The sequence below is a fragment of the Sceloporus occidentalis genome, unplaced genomic scaffold, assembly GCF_023333645.1.
Source record: "Sceloporus occidentalis isolate IW3139 unplaced genomic scaffold, rSceOcc1.0.p SCAF_3, whole genome shotgun sequence".
In the NCBI taxonomy this organism is placed as follows: Eukaryota; Metazoa; Chordata; class Lepidosauria; order Squamata; family Phrynosomatidae; genus Sceloporus; species Sceloporus occidentalis.
In genome coordinates, this window is record NW_028316983.1 from 54777973 (window position 1) to 54794805 (window position 16833).

The 16833-nt window shown below is 42.0% G+C and overlaps 1 protein-coding gene across 1 annotated transcript in view; it reads right to left on the minus strand.

Annotated features, from left to right (window-relative positions):
- The window catches only part of CR1 (complement C3b/C4b receptor 1 (Knops blood group)), a 134390-nt gene that overhangs the window by 78021 nt on the left and 39536 nt on the right, over nt 1-16833 (minus strand). The window contains exons 9-13 of the mRNA XM_089518282.1: nt 15481-15531; nt 14660-14689; nt 11524-11599; nt 10237-10290; nt 3006-3103 (exon numbers count right to left, since the gene is read on the minus strand). Of these exons, the coding sequence (XP_089374408.1) occupies nt 3006-3103; nt 10237-10290; nt 11524-11599; nt 14660-14689; nt 15481-15531 (309 nt within the window). The remainder of the gene's footprint in view (nt 1-3005; nt 3104-10236; nt 10291-11523; nt 11600-14659; nt 14690-15480; nt 15532-16833) is intronic.

Below are 16833 nucleotides of genomic sequence, written 5' to 3' on the forward strand. Positions count from 1 at the left end.
TCTCAGACTCAGAGGATGTGGTTGCAATGGCAAACCCTCTCTGAAGAAATATGCCAAGAATACTCCATAATAAGTTTACCTCAGGGACTATGACTCTGGAGACCCAAGTTTGAATCTTGGCTCAGCCATGTAAACCCACTGGGTGACTTTGGGCAATTCACACTCTCTCTGCCTGAGAGGATGGCAATGGCAAAACCCCTCTGAAGAAACTTGCTAAGAAAACCCCATGATAGGTTTGCCTTAGGTTCTAGAGAAGTCAGAAATGACTTGAAGTCACACAACAACAACAACAACAACAGTTGAAACTCTTAATCACTTGGACACTGTTCTGTTTAAAACCACTTTCCAATAATCAACATTAGCAAATTAATTTTTAAACCTAATCCACTATCCTTGGCTTAATAATCTGCTCTATTTCAGATTCAGATGCAAAATAGAAGCTGCTGTTGCTTCTTTGCTCAGAAATGACTCATAAAGGATTTTTCATGTTTCAAGCAGACCTAACTATATAGACTGGCTCTTTGATAAGAAACCCGTAATTTCCAAGGGGATAGCCATATCATATGACAACATAAAGACTAACATGTTTATTATTGGATGAGCTTTGATGGCCACAGCATGAAGTATTGTTACCAGAATTTCAGGTTTATATGCTGTATACATGGTTGGAAGTAGGACTATTAATACTTACTGGTAAATCAGAGAGAAATTAAATGCAAGAAATTGTTATATTGCTTGCATTATATTATAAATACTTGTTATTCGCAAGACTATTGCTAGTACTGTATGCTATCTTCTGTCAGCAAAGCCCTTTGTCATTTTACAGAGGGGAAAATATGCCAGCCTGTTACTAAAAGATTGCCAGTCTGATAATACAACTGGTGATATTAAAAAAACCAGTGGGATGACATTTCATTCTTAAGAGCAAAGAAGCTTCAAAGGGGGTTTAGAGTGCAAATCTGCTGAACTGCGTTTCATTAGAAAGTTCATCATGAGAGGTTTCATTCAGGATAAAGATTTCTTATCACACACTTCCTATCTACGTAGGTTATTGCTTTTGATTCTTAATTATTCCTAATCCTTTATTAACTGTATTTGAACAGTCACTCACATTCAAATAAATACACTTGGAATTTTTTCAAACCTTCACATCAAAGGTATCAACGTGAGAAGTGGAGCTGGCATGCAAACAGACACTGAAGTCAGCACTTGGCGTATCCACGCCACCTTCTCCCCACTTGTTCACCTGAATGAATACAACTAAGATCCAGAGTTAAAGCATACATGTATGTAGACTGTTGCTTTGAGTGCAAAAACATCATAGCTCTCATTTTCCCCATATGATGGTCTTACGTCTTTTGCCTAGGAAATCTATATCTTTCTTCATAGACTCCACATAGAAATAACTTTACTGATTAGTCATTACATTTCAATTAATACAAGGAAAGAGTCCTGCATCACTTGGTAAATTTATTACATTTCAATATATGTGCATATTAGCAAAACATGTTTTTGCTTTTTTTCAACTGTGAAGCCCAATAAGAATTTACAATTGCAGTTGGCTCCCCATATCCACAGATGACGGGTTCCTTATCCACAGATTCAAGCATCCACAACTTGAAAATATTTTCTGAAAATATAAATTTACAAAAGCAAACCTTGATTTTGCCATTTTAGATGAGGGGCACCATTTCACTATACCATTATATTTAATGGGGCTTAAGCATCCACAGATTTTTATATCCACTATGAGTCCTGGAACCAAACATCACAGGATAGTAAGGGCCACTGTATAAACAAAAGGTAGCTCTCGTTTTGAGCCTGAAATGCCTTTGTTAGCATTCAATTGGAAATCACAAATAACAATCTTTCACACAAAAAAATACCCCACAATTAAATATGCATTGTTCGTCACCACAGACAATAAATATAATAACAGTTACTTGAACAGGTTTATACCCAACTGACTGGTTTTACTTAAGAACAATGGCTGTTGAAAATGCCTAGTGGGACACTACAAAGAAGTTGTTACATTTGTCTATTTTTATGGTTTTGTACATTGCTGTGCAACCATAAACTGATATCTGTAAGCAAGATTTAGAACACAAGCTCTTCAGCAGAAAAGCCACATATGACACTTCTAGTCTTTTATTTAACATGGATTTAATATTGACAGGTTTCATATTTTATTCAATCAACACAGTAAGGATATGTACAATCCCATATGCAGTATGCAAGCATAACTTTAATTAAAAACACGCAAAAGCTTTTTTCTATATACAAGCTTGCATTCCATCTTGCCAAAGCACAATGCTTTTTTGGTTCCACTGGTTTCAGTGGGATAATTTCATAAACCATGTTCACTGAAATGGTTGTGTCCTAGAAGTGTCCTTGAGGGTTATGTTGTTGTTGTTAAGTATGAACACTTCTGTTGCTTATTAAAGTACACAAAGCATACAAAAATATACTAGATACATCTTATTTTGGGATGTTTCAAAGCAAGAAATCCTGAGGAAATAAGGCGTATGGTGGACTTTAGCAAGTATGCCTGCATCCCTTCAAGATAAGACCAACCCAAAGGAAAGAAATACATGGTCTTCCTACTAAAATACTAAAATAACTTTCAGTGCTTCCTAGCAGGATCCCATTACACTTGTGTTACAAAATGTCCACATGCTTTTAAAATAAGTTAGAGCATTACTTCCTGGGTAGAGATGTCCCACCCCAATCCACTGATCCTCTATCGCCATCAAAGAGATGTTCTGCACAAGCAGAAGTGCTGAAGAGTTGTATGCAGAAGCAACGAATACAAATGAGTAGGATTCTTGTGTGGTGCAAACATCCTCTCATGCTCCAGAAGATGCCCCAATCTGTATAGCCAATTTCCATAAGTACGAACATGAGAACTGGGAATTAATAAGCAGCTGAAGGGTTACTTGAGTGTACTGCAGAAATTCAGTTGAAAACAAATCACAGTCTGGATAAACTTCATTTTTTCTTATGGCCCGATTTGCTACTAGATTTGCTACTAGGTTTGCTTCTAGATTTGCGTCTAGAACCAGAACGATGAGAATCAGAAGGGCCAGGACGAGGGTTGTGTTTTCTGTAGAAAAAAAGACACACATATTTAATTTCATATATTTGCATTTCACTGACAGTAATTTCAAAACTGCTCAGGTTTGGTTCTCCCTTTCAGAAAGAAGAAGAAGGACACATGATTTCCATTCCACAACACACCAACGTTTTGAAAGAAATGCAAGGACAGCAGTCACATTAAAAAGACAGGTAAAGGCTGTGGATTCTCTGACAGGAAAGTTCAATCACACAGCCCACAAAGTAATGTACCGACTGTTAGTGACTGCAGATTAGGAGCAAAGGAGAATAAATGTATTAGTATTATGCAGTATGAACAAAGAAGAAACAGTTCTGAAAATTGTGATACATAAAAAATGTTTGCATTAATAGATTTCTTCTCTTATGGGAATCTCGGAGGTGTCAATGCAGGACCTTCCACAAGCCGGAAGTATTTGCTTTTGCTTATTGAAGGGATGTAAGATATGGAACTGGAAGCAGGGCAAGACAGAAAAGTTCCTGACAAGGGGTGAAGTTTCCATTATATAACATTTAAATATCATTCTTACAAACACTACATTCTCTTAAGTTAATACACATTCAGAGTCATGAACCCAGAAGTGATATTAACCTTCAGTAGTGGCTTTGTGCTAAAAGAAAAGATTTCTACTTGTAGAAGACCTGGCACCCAATGTATGTTGACTCTTTCTAGCCTTCCTCAAACATCCCAGAAGTTGATACTGGAGTTAGGAGACATTTTGGAAGGGTATGAGAGATGTGGGCAGAGTTGAAGGGAGGGCAGTTAAAGTAGTCTCAAACTGGATTATTTCTGCTGTGTGTTTTGGACCCCAAAAATTTAACTATTTGCGTATATTTCACAGTCTTTTGTAGGCAACATTATTACATAATATTATAAGGTACTCATGAATAATATTAATGACTAAGCATTTGTTGTTAGTTTCATATTGGAACTCAAGTAGTTAAAAGTGAAATCATTAACTGTGATCATCATTGATGGGAATACCTACGCCTAAAAAAAGTCTAAAAGAGTCAAAATGATCACTGACTCTGACAGGAAAACACATGTACACTAGCTGCAACATTTATGAAAAGCCATTCACTGTCTTACAATATTATACAACTATAAAACTTAGATCACTACCTGCAAAGGCATTCTTGAAAACATTTGATTGGTCAGTTGACAGATACTTCCGTCTTAAAATCAGAATGAATTTATTTAGCTTCAAAAACAGATGAAGGAAAAAGTGATTGGGTTAAAGAAGACCCACCACAGGTGACTAGGTTCTCAGATTTCTATGCATTAAATCAGATCTCACCTGTACATTAACAAATATTTATAGTTATGAGGATCAAGACCTAAAGACATCTCCATCATCCCAATATTCTCTCAGTATTTCTTGTATTTTCTCTAGCCCTGGGACTTATGGTGTTATGCAAAAATTAAAACGGGTACTGATAGAATTCATGTCAGTAAAAACACACACATTTCTATGACCTCATGGCTCATGCTAAGAGAACCTTTAAGCACAAAACATGTTGTTCTGAGGATACAGAGACATGAAGAATGTATCATTGGCTTGAGTCGGTTGTTTGGTTTGAAAGATATTTCAAGGGAGATAGAGATTTATAATTATGCATTCATAATTTTGCAAATATACAATAGCTAATGGAATGCACCAAAGAATTTCAAAAGAAGATCAACATGTTTTTAGGCGCGTTCCAGACGCGCAAAAAGTACGTACTAGGTACGTACTAGGGTTAGGAAAGGGTGACCTTTCCGGATGCCCTAACCCTAGTACGTACCTAGTACGTACAAAATGGTGGCGCCCATTCTACATGGGCACTGCCATTGGGATGTGATGACCGTGCCGCCTCCAAACGGAGTGGCACGGAAGTGATATCCTCGCGGCGCGCGAGGGCGCCTGGGGTGCCCTTTCCACGGCGCCGGAAGGAGTTCTGAAACGGAGCTCCTTCCTTCATTTGTGTCGCTAGCGCAGCCTTTACACGGCTGCGCTACTGACACAAAAGAGAAAGGGCTCGAGTGGCCCCTTTCTCTTGTACCCCCCCCCCCCCGCTGTCGGGTGTCCTTGGGGCATGAAGCCCCAAGGACACCCCTTTCCAGGCCGCAGGGAAGCGGTCTTATGCCGCTTCCCCGCGGCCTGGAAAGCAGCAGATCTGGGCCTCAGAGGCTGCCGCTGTGGCAGCTGAGGCCCCGATCCGGCGGGGAAAGGGGTGGGAACAGGCTGCCCCAAAAGGGCAGTCTGTAAACCGCCTTATAGACTATAGCAAAGCCTTTAACTACAGTTGGCCCTTCTTATAAACGGATTTTTTATACACGGATTCAAGCATACACAGTTTGAAAATGTTCAAAAAAGGTATAAATTTACCTTGATTTTCCATTTTTTATAAGGGACACCATTTTGCTAAGTCATTATATCTAATGGGACTTGAGCATACACTGATTTTGTTATACACGGGGGATCTTGGAACCAAACCCCAGCGTATAACAAGGGTCCACTGTACATTGATAATGAAAAGCTATAGAATGCCCTTAAAAGCATGGGAGTGCTTCAACATCTGATAGTTCTGATGAGAAATCTGTACTCAAGACAAGAGGCTACTGTTAGAACAGAATATGGAGAAACTGAATGGTTTCCAATTGACAAAGGGGTCAGGCAAGGCTATATCTTTTTACCCTATCTGTTCAAATGCTATGCAGAAAGTATCATATGAAGAGCAGGTTTGGACACAGAAGAAGGAGGACTGAAGATAGGAGAAAGGAATATCAATAATCTGAGATATGCAGATGTCACCATACTACTAGCAGAAAATATCATGGACCTAGAACAACTACTAAGACAGATCAAAGAAGAAAGTGCAAAGGCAGGCTTAATGTTCAACATAAAGAAAACAAAAATAATGATTACAGAAGAGCTACACAGATACGATCTAGAAAATTGGGAAATTAAAATAGTAAAAGAGTTTCCGTACTTTGGGTTAAACACTGATACTGCAGTCAAGAAATAAGAAGACTAGGAATGGGGAGCACAACTATGAAAGATTTAGAAAAGATTCTAATATGTAAAGATATGCAACTCAGCATGAAAGTCATTGTTTTCCTGGCTCCATGTACAGTTACAAGATCTGGACAGAGAGGAAAGCAAATTAATTCATCTGAGATTCACCTGAGATGTCATGCTGGAAAAGAATGCTGAGGATTCCAAGGGCAGCCAAAAAAAACAAAAAAAACAAATGGGTTCTACAACAGATCAAGCCTGAAGTCTCCCTGGAAACCAAGATGATAAAGTCAAGGTTGTCGTACTTTGATCACATCATGAGAAGGAATGACTCACTCAAGAAGGCAATAATGCTAGGAAAGGCGGAAGGATGTAAAAAGAGAGGAAGACTGCATGCTATATGGATAGACTATTAATGAGCTCACAGGCATGAATTTACAGGACCTAAGCAAAGCAGTGGAAGACAGGGAGTCTTGGAGATGTTTCACGCACAGAGTTGCCATGAATTGGGAATGACTTGGGGGCAATTAATGACAACAACAACAATTATGAAGATTTTCAAATGGGAAAATAGAGTTGTAACCAAGGTTAAACCTATTTGAATAAGGACTGACTTTCACAGTGACATGAAGAAATAAAAAATAAAACAAGGGCGGGGTACAGACGGGCAGGGGAAGACGTCTTGGAGGTGTATTCTGCTGAATACGGAGCCTCCAGACCGCCCGCCCCGGGGGCGTGGCTCAGGTGTATGGGGCTTCCACATGGGGGGCAGTGAAGACGCCTCACCTGGGGCCGTTTCTGACCCGCAGTTTCCATACCACCGCCTCGGAGGACGCTGCAAAGAGAGAGGCAGCTTCTGCACGGGCGGCCAAAAACAGGGCTTTTTTTTTCCTTTTGCCGGCTGGCAGATGCGCAGCCGCGCAGCTGCGGTGCTCAGCACCGGCGGCAGAAAGCCTATGTGCACATTTAAAGCGCCCAGGCCCCTTTAAACTTTTTCCCTCGCCCTGCCCAAGAACAATGGTGGTCTCCTGCCAGCTGGTGATCAGCTGGTGTTGGCATCCTTGTCCGCTTGCACGTTGGTAGTGTCACCAGCATCATGGATGCCTCCTCTCCTTTGGTCCCCACGCTCTTGCTGAATCTGCAATGCACAGCCACAGCTGTCGCCGCTGCCACTGCTGTCCCCTTGCCATCCCCCATCACCTCCCTTGTACTAATGTAAATATTTAAAGTTTTAGGGGTTTTTTATTGTTAGGTGAAAATGGCACAGGAATGTGTGTAGGGGTTCACTTTAAATTCCAAACTTTCCCCAATTCTAGCAGCGCATGCGTACATGTTGCTCTAGGGTTAGGGTTAGGGTTAGGAGCATTAAAATAGAGTGCAGCTGTGCTGCAGCTTCCACATCTGCATGGTATCTGACGCTCTAATTAGAGCCTCGGTGCAAACTGCGCATGTTCCAGGACCCTGACTCATTATGCGACGCAGCAGACACGGAGCTTTTAAATGGGCAACTTAAATTAGCGGCGTAACAATTCTGGTGTACCGGTGCAGCAGCTTACAGACGGAGATGCGCAGCTGCGCAGTATATAGAAAAGAAGTGGGGAAAAGCAGCACCTTTTTAATGCCGCTTCTTCCCGCTTGGGGAGTGCGGGCGGCGTGTTCATGGCGGCATTCAGGTAAGGGCCGTCTGAAGGCTATACCTTCATGACGTCATGAACACACTCCTTTTTGCCCGTCTGTAACCCGCCTAAGAAAACCCACAGCAGTTCCTTTGCGGTTTCAATTCTTTGCTTGTAGTAAACCATATGAAATCATTGTTGCATTACTTTTGAGATACCTTAATTTGTACTAATAAAGTTCTGTAAATCTTCCCCAGAGATGGGGTTGCCATGTCCCACCTGTAAGCGGGACAAACACGGTTTTTGAGCCCTTGGAGCGCCCCTGCCCATTTTTGCAATGTTGTCCCGGGCCCTGGATGACTGAGCCCCTGCCCTTCCCCACCATTTTATTTTAGTTTTTTTTTAAAAAAAATTACCACCTTGCCGCCATTTGGGAGGGGTTTCTGGGCCACAGGGGCTCCCTTTGGCTTGGCCCCACCCCCACATACTCAGCAGGGCTGGTGGCGCACACCCGCACCATCAGAGGCGCCAGGAGTCCTTCCTCTGCCGGGAGATGCTGCTCCATGTGCTGAGAGGAGAGGACAGGAGGCTTTTGCTGTGGCCAGCTCGCTCTGGCAGGGCTGGCCTGGCCAAGGCCCTGGAGGCCCATGGCGCCGCCAGACTCCTGGCCTCTCTCCAGGAAGTGGATGCAGCCCTGAGAAGATGGAGGGAAGAGGAGAACCCAGTGACCAGCTGCCCAGCCAGGCCCTCTCTCCTCTCCCCCGTCTTAGGCTGAGGGGACCATCCGTCCTACAAGATGAGTGTGCCTTCAGGTTTTCCCAACTTATGGCGACCCTAAGGGGATCCTTTCACTGGGCTTTCTTGGCAAACTTGGTTGGGGGGGGGGGGGTGAGAAAATGTTACTTGCCCAACTTGGATACTCTGGGTTTCTGTTGAAGAGTGGGGCTTGGCTCTCTTGGTCTCCTTCTCCTCCTCCTCTCCTTCTTTTCCTTCTTTCTCCTCCTCTTCCTCCTCTCCTTTTTCTCCTTCCCCTCCTTTTTCTCATCCTTTCTCCTCCTCCTCCTCTCCTTCTGTCCTCCACCTTTTTCCCTCTGGCTAGAGGAGGCACAGAGCCCTCCAGTCCATTTCCCCAAATCTCTCCATCCATCCTGGGGAAGGTGCTGCCTCAGAGGAGGAGGCTTCCAAGGACTAAAGTGGCCCTGATCTCCCCGCCCTTTGCCCCAAGGTGGCTTGGTCCAACAAGGACCTCTGGGGAGGGTGACCAAGAGCCATAGCTCTCCGAGCAACTCTTTTCCTTGTTGTTGTTATTGCTGTCGTTCTTGAAACTCTTTCCCTCTGTGTGTGTGTGTGTGTGTGTGTGTGTGTGTGTGTGCGCGTGCTACAAGTCATATCATCAGGTGCTTTTATTGCTAAGCTTTGTTCAGAAGGGGTATGCTATTGCCTTCCCCAGAGGCTGACAGTGTGACATGGATGTGTTTGATTGTATGTGTGTGTGCTTTCAAGTCACTTCTAATTCAGGGCAACCCTAAGGGGAACCTATCACAGGGTTATCTTGGTTATCTTCATCTGAGGCTGAGACTGAGTCATTTCGCCAAGGATTTGGGATTGGAGCTTGTTTCAGAGAGTGTTTGCCTTTGCCATCCTCTGAGGCTGAGAGCCTGTGACTTCTCGAAGGGGTTTCTGGGGGGAGGTTTGACCAGAGAGTACTTGCCTTCACCTTCCCTTGAGGCTGAGAAAGTATGACTAGCCCAGTGGGTTTTTGATACCCTCCTCCACCACTGCCTCTTGCTGCGCTTCCTCAGGTGCATTTAATCTCAGAGGTACTCCAAAATCTCTATGTCTTTGAATTCTATTATTATTATTACTATTATTAACTGAAAGAAAAAGTTGGCAGCATGAGCTTTCCTAATGTCTGCTTCCTCAGATGCCTTTAGTCTGAGGTGCAACAAGATCTCTGTAATATAAGAATTTCTATTAATGTTTTTTTTAAATATTAATGCGTTTGGCTGTTGGTTGTGCCCTCCATTTTTCCTGAATGTCCTACATTTTGGCCTAATTTTTGCCCTATGTTTGTCCTACATTTTGGCCTAAATTTTGTCCTACATTTTTTTACATTTTTTCCCGGTTTGGTGGTAGTGAATTATGGTAACCCTACCCAGAGGGAGAAAAGAAATGCTGAACCTGATCCCCTTTCCCACCACCATTCCCTTCTCCTTTTGTGTTGTGTCTTTTTAGATTGTAAGCCTGAGGGCAGGGAACCATCTAATTAAAAATAATAATTGTAAGCCGCTCTGATAGCCTTTAATGCTGAAGAGCAGGGTATAAATACCATAATTAATAAATAATGCATGGTATATATAAAAAATAATCCACAGAATGGAAAAAATATTCAGTTTTTGCACACAGAGAAAGAAAGCAGGGAAAAAGGCAATTAGTGCGAGAAGAAAAAAAATCAGACCAATTCCATTTCAATCTGTTTAGAAAGCTACAAATGGAGATTATAAACTGACCTGCTTGATGTCTCCTGGGGGATCCCACTTTGTTTTACTCCTGGATACAGTACTCTGTGGGAGGGCATGGAAGAAGCAGTCTCAAAGATATATCCCTGGAATGTTTTACCAAAATCCCTGGAATTCCCCAATATTTACCTGAAAATTCAGTCAAAATCCCTGGAAAGAAATTAATTAAATTCCCCGGATCCTGAGGAATTCCCCAGAAATTGACAATGCTGCAGAAGAGGGCTTTCTCAGCAGCAGCAGCAGCAGCCCAGTAGTGAAATACTCCCTCCCTAAGGCCTGGCTGATATCAGGGTCCTTGTGACCAGTAGGCATCAGTGACCTTATCCTCCACGAATGTGTCTAACCCCCCTTTTAAAGCCAACCACTCTGATGCCTACTTTTTGTGGTACTAAATTCCAGAGTGTAACTCTGTGGAGAACTAAAGTGAGGCTGCACATACATGGGCACCATATACGTGGCTTTCATCTTACGCTGAAAGCCACCCGACAAGCAGGAAATGATGTATGCAATGCTGCGCCCAAACCCCATTACTTTCAATCCCCCATGTAAGCCATGGACACACTGTATTTATTTACCTCTAAATCTCTCAACATGCAAATGTGGAGGAGCCAGCATTCTAGTATTATGGGAGAGGAAGAAAACCTGCTCTCCATCATGTTTTTCTATATCATGGATACATTGTTTGCACAGCTAGTCACATTTTCAAAAAACTAAACATTTTTAATTTTAAACATTTCAACATTTTATTTTTAAAAATTAAATTAAATTATTTTTTTAAAAAATTAAAATGTTGAAATGTGAAATTTTAATTTTAAAGAATTCTGAGGCCTCTTCTTTCTCGTCCCACTGAGCTTCACCTCACTCCCACCATCTCTTAAAGCATTTTAAAGGGAAACAGGTGAATGCCACAACCCATTTCTGCCAAAAGGTAGGTGTTTGAGGAATAGTGGTATCACCACCACCATCACCTTAGGTCCTAGAGGCACCTCTAAGTCCCTAGAGATGCCACTGCACCTCACAGTTCATCTTAACTGCAGTTCATTTACTAATAAGCTGAAAAGCAGTAGTTCCAGTGTAGATCGTTGCAAGACCACTGGTTACAGCCCTACATTCTCATCATTGACCATGTACCCCTACTCTCTGCTTTACAGTGTGACAATTGGTCAAAGAACAGAAGAGGACTCAGGAGAAACAGTTAAGCCCAGAAGCAGATGCTTCCTCACACAGCCACAGAAAGGCTATAAGAAACCAAAGGTAGCATATCTTGGACTGACTCACTCCTCTGTATTGCGAGGTCTGAACTTAAAAAATGCAAAAATTACAGCAGCCACCACTAGGACACCAAGCACAGCTCCTAGATGGGGAAAAGAGAAAGAAACTGAGTGATATGCTATAAATAATGGCAAACCAAAGAACAGCATAGTGTAGTGGTTTCAGCTTTGGACTATGGTACTGGAAACCCGAGTTCACTGTTCCGCTCGGCCATGGAAACCCACTGGGTCAAGTCACACACTTTTGGCTCCAGCAAACCCTGTGATAGGTTCACCTTAGAATTACCATAAGTCGGAAACAACTTGAAGGTACACAACAAGTACAATAATGACAGTGGTGAACAAAGTAGAGTTAGCAGTTTTTTCAGTCCAGAAACTGCCCAGTGTACCACTGAAGGCTACCAAAAGGAGTTTTAAGAAAGGTTTAAGACTTGGACTGCATTCACACTGCAGGAATGATGCAGTTCAACATGGCTTTAACTGCCAAGGCTCAATGATATGGAATGATTGGAATTATAGGCCCCATTCACACTGAAAAAATAACCTGGTGTGGAAAACTGGTTATTTCCATGAAATGCCACAATCGAATCTCTCCATGGCATTGATTTTCCACAATTGAATTGCTCCATGGCATTGATTTGCCATGATTGTGACATTTATCCTGGATTCTGTTCACATTGGCAATGGGATAAAATGCCATGATCCTGGCAGGAGGGGAGAGGAGGAAGGGGAGGAAGAGCAGAAGTGCCAAGGGGAGATAAGAGGGAAGGGATTGGATGGGATCGATTTTCATGTTCCCATTGGCAGCCCCCGCAAAAAAAAGCAGTTCTTTTGAGAAGAACTGCAAGAAAACCTATTTTTCAAAAAAGCCAGTTTAAGGGGGATTTACACCCCCCTAATTTGGGTCAGAAAACCCTGGTGCAAGTGAGAACAACCCCCTGATTTGGGTTAGGATAACCCAGCTCACGTGAGAACAATTCCTGATTCAGGTCAGGAAAACTTGGCTCAAGTGACAACATCCGCCCCGCACTTTCAGAACAACTGGGAAGCTCCTACTCGAACATCCCAAAGTGAGATTAATAGCCACTCACCAAAGAGCACTTACAGCTATGGCCCCAACACTTTGGAATAATCTCCCAGAAGAGATTCGACTCATTTCCACTCTAGACGCCTTTAACAAGGCACTGAAAACCCATCTCTTCCAGAAAGCATACCCCTCTGACCCTTTATAAGGGAAATCACCCCAAATATATATCTTCCTCAGGATGTTTTTAAAATTGTATTTCTAAATGGTGTGTTTTTTAGATATATGTTATTTTATGAGTTGATTTTAAATGATTGTAATTATGATTTATCATTGATTTGATACTGGCTGTAATCCCGCCTCGATCTGTGGGGAGAGGCGGGAAAATATAAATAATATTTTTATTATTTATTATTATATTATTATCCCTAATTTAAATCAAATTGGAGCCCAGGTTACAATGCAGTGTGAATGGGCCCTATATAGTTTGCTGTGGTCCAAGAGAAGTCTAAATGTCTCAGAAAATTACAGTTCCCATAATTCCATAGCAATGAATCATGGCAGTTAAAGTCGTGTTAAACTGGATTACTTTTGAAGTGTGGATGAGGCCAAAACCTCCAAACAAGATTAAATTGTATTGTACTGAAATACATACACGCATCCTGCTAAAACAGATGGGTAGTGAAAGTGATCCTCTTGCTGAGGAGGTAATGCAGAGAAACCAGGTGGACAGGTTATTGACTCCAACAATAAATGCTGTGTCTTCACTGTTTTAACACTTCATTAAAAGTGTTTCCAATATTCTGAATCTTGTATCAGATGCATGTTGCCTTCATAGAAGACCCAGGTATTCTGCCATTTGCAAATATCCTTGAAATATAGAGCTTATGAAGATTCTTTTTTTTCTGTTCTGTGTTCATTAAGCTGTGACAGTTTTACACTCTATTCATAGCTAAATAAATATCTTTAATGCAAGACAGATAGTTATCCAGATATTTTCAAGGTAAAACCATTCAAGTATATTAGCTCAGGGACACTGTAGTGCTGGACACAGTAGGCCAGGGGTAGGCGACCTTTTTGAGCCGGGGGCCGGGTTGCTGTCCCTCAGACAACTGGGGGGCCGAAGCCAAAAAATAAATAATTTAAAAAATTAAATAAATAAATAAACCAGGACAAATGTAGGACAAAATTTTCAAATGGTGGACACTTTTTAAAAAAAAAGTCGAGGACACGTGAAAAAATTTGCTGATTTTTAAAAAATGTTAATATAAATGCATGTTTCTGAGGCTTCTATAGACAATTGCCCCTGCGCGAAAGGCCAAAGGCCCCGGCGGCAATCGGCGGCAGGACCGGGCTGGGGCCGGTCCCAAGGCCTCGCTGGGCCGCATCCGGCCCGCGGGCCGCAGGTTGCCTACCCCTGCAGTAGGCTGTCTGTAAAGACAAACAGGCATGTTTTAAATTGGAAATTGGGCATTCTTTTGTAACATCAGAACTCTGCCCACAGAACTGGATTTGGAGCCAACTATTGGCAACTTTACAAGCAGCAGTGTGGTAGGTAGGTAGATAGGTAGGTAGGTAGGTAGGTAGGCATGTCTACAGTCAAAGAACCCTTGATAAAGATAGTCACAATTTCCTCCAAGTAGGTGCCTTTAAAGGATGCAGTGGCTTATTCTGATGATCGGAAGGTTGTCAGTTTGAGGCCCAAGTGCTGCATGATGGGGTGAGATCTTGTCACTAGTCCCATCTTCTGCCAGCCTAGCAGTTCGAAAGCATGTAAGTGCAAGTAGATAAATAAGTACCACTTCAGTGGGAAGGTAACAGCGTTTGGTGCAGTCATACTGGCCACATGACCACCAGAGCAGTCCTCAGACAACGCTGATTCATCTTTGGACAATGCTGGCTCTTTGGCTTAGTAACGGAGATGATCACCGCCCCCTACAGTCGGTTACAGCTAGGCATTCGTGTCAAGGACTACCTTTACCTTTAGGAATCTTCGGCAATTAAACCACAAAATGGTTTAACAAGAAAAGACACAGAGAATTAAGTGATCTAAGTTCAATCAAGCAGTCGATACCATAGCAGTAACTGTAGTAAAAGGTCTCATTCTGGAATTACTTACCAATGACAATTCCTAGGGTGTTGCTGGATTCTAAAGCAAAAGAGAGAAAAGAAGAAAATAAGAGAGCTGATGTTTCATCAGCAAGGAGTGGAACTATCCATTTTTTCTCTAGCTGGAACCAAGGAATGGCCTTCTTTCTTTCTTTCTTTCTTTCTTTCTTTCTTTCTTTCTTTCTTTCTTTTTTACTAAAATATGTATCGTGTGGATACAGATGTATTCCAAATTCCAGATGTGATTTATTAAAAAGATTACAATGGTTAGCCTTTGAAAATAAAATATCCTGGACCTGTTTCCCCTCCGAAAATTTTAGAGTAATTTCAGAAATTGTGTCTTTGTAATAATAATTTTTAAAAGCCAGCCATAACAGTATAAGAGAATTGTTTGTACAATGGTACATGAGGCAAGCATGCTGAACTAGAGATATTTTTTTGGATAGCAAACATCACATTGACATGCACTACTGGACTGGAGAAAATATCAACACTTTGGATTTATATTTGGAAGCAAGTCCCATTTAGTTCAGTGGGACCTACCCCAAGTAAGTGGGCATAGAACTGCAGCCTTAAATGCACTGCTTAAAAAACAGTTTTAAAGAAGACAAGCTTAAGTCTAGAACTGCACTGAGAATTCTGTGTATTAACCAGAAGTCATCTAGGTATTTATCTAGTGTTACATGCAAGTCAAACTTCATGGGACACAGTAGATTTAAAATAAACAATGAGAATCAGCAAGTTAACTAACCCGACCACTATTCCTACTTTATTGCCTATTAGAAGTGCAGAAAGAACAACTTGTTTTGCTATCACCATCTTTAGTTTTACCTGGTTCACCATTAGGATCTGTTCCACTTGGACTCGGACTCGGTGTAGATCCTGCACAAAAGAGGGAACTTTATAAAACATTTCTTCAGAATTAATGAAAAGTGACATAGATTTTTTTGAAAGCTTCACCAAAAAAACCTCCTCCTTCCATAACTGCCATCCTCCAGCCTGCGAGGGAGTGACCAGGCAGGCCCAGTTCCATCAGGGCTAGCCTGTAGAAGAAGAGCCCTCCCTCCAGTCCATCTGCCTTGGTCCAGGCCTCAGAGGGAGAGAAGAACCACTGGACCTCATCCCCTTCCCCACTAACATTCCCTTCTCCTTTTGTGTCATGTCTTTTAGATGGTAAGCCTGAGGGCAAGGAACTGTCTAATTAAAAATAATAATTGTAAGGCATTCTCAGAGCCATTAGGGCTGAAGGGTGGGGTAAAAATACCATAAACAAACAAACAAACAAACAAATAAAGAGAAGTCGCCCATGCAGAGAAAAGGATACTGTAATTTATGCAGAGTCAGACAAAGCCAGATGGAACTACAGGATCTTTCACACCAGCCCCCCCAAAATGGAAGATAAAGGTATTCTAAAGAAAGAAAAAATTCAAAACTTTGAGACTGCATCCACACTGCAGAAATGATCTAGTTTGACACCACTTTAACTGGGGAACTGTAGTTTGTTGTGGCACTAGAGCTCTCAGACAGAGCTTTCTCTCACACAAAATTACAAATCCCAGAACTCCATAGCACTGACCCATGACCGTTAAAGGGGTGTCAAGCTGGAACATTTCTGACGTGCGGATGCAGCCTTGATCAAATGGATTCCCAAGATTTTTCTGCACTTACCAAACTTATTGTTTAAGGGTATAGTCATAATTATAAACATATTTTAGACTAATATGAGAGCGTAGCTTCTGTCCCACAGGGCTGTTTTTGTGGTCCCAGTGCCCCCTCATTCTTCCAGTGCTTTGTTTCAAATGCCCCCAAGCTCCTCCTGCGAGCATGGGCAACATTTCTGGAAAGTTTTGCCCCTGGGCCATTTTGGGCCCGGAAGGCCATTTTTTCAATAGGAAGTAACCCAGAACATGATTCTAGATTATGTCCTGTTGCTGGCATAAACTTATTGGGGGGAGGGGGGAATAATATAGCCCAGAAAAATATCAAAAACTTGCCCAAATTTCTCCACACACACCCCAGGAGATATTGTGGGACAAAAAAAAGAAAAGATCAATTCTCTTCTCAGGGGTACATGAGCATACAGCCTCCCAAAATCCACTGGATGGCTCAGTGTGGCCCCTAGAGTTGCCCATCCCTGTTTCCGTGAGCTTCATTACATTTAGCAGATGAGAGACATGGCATAAC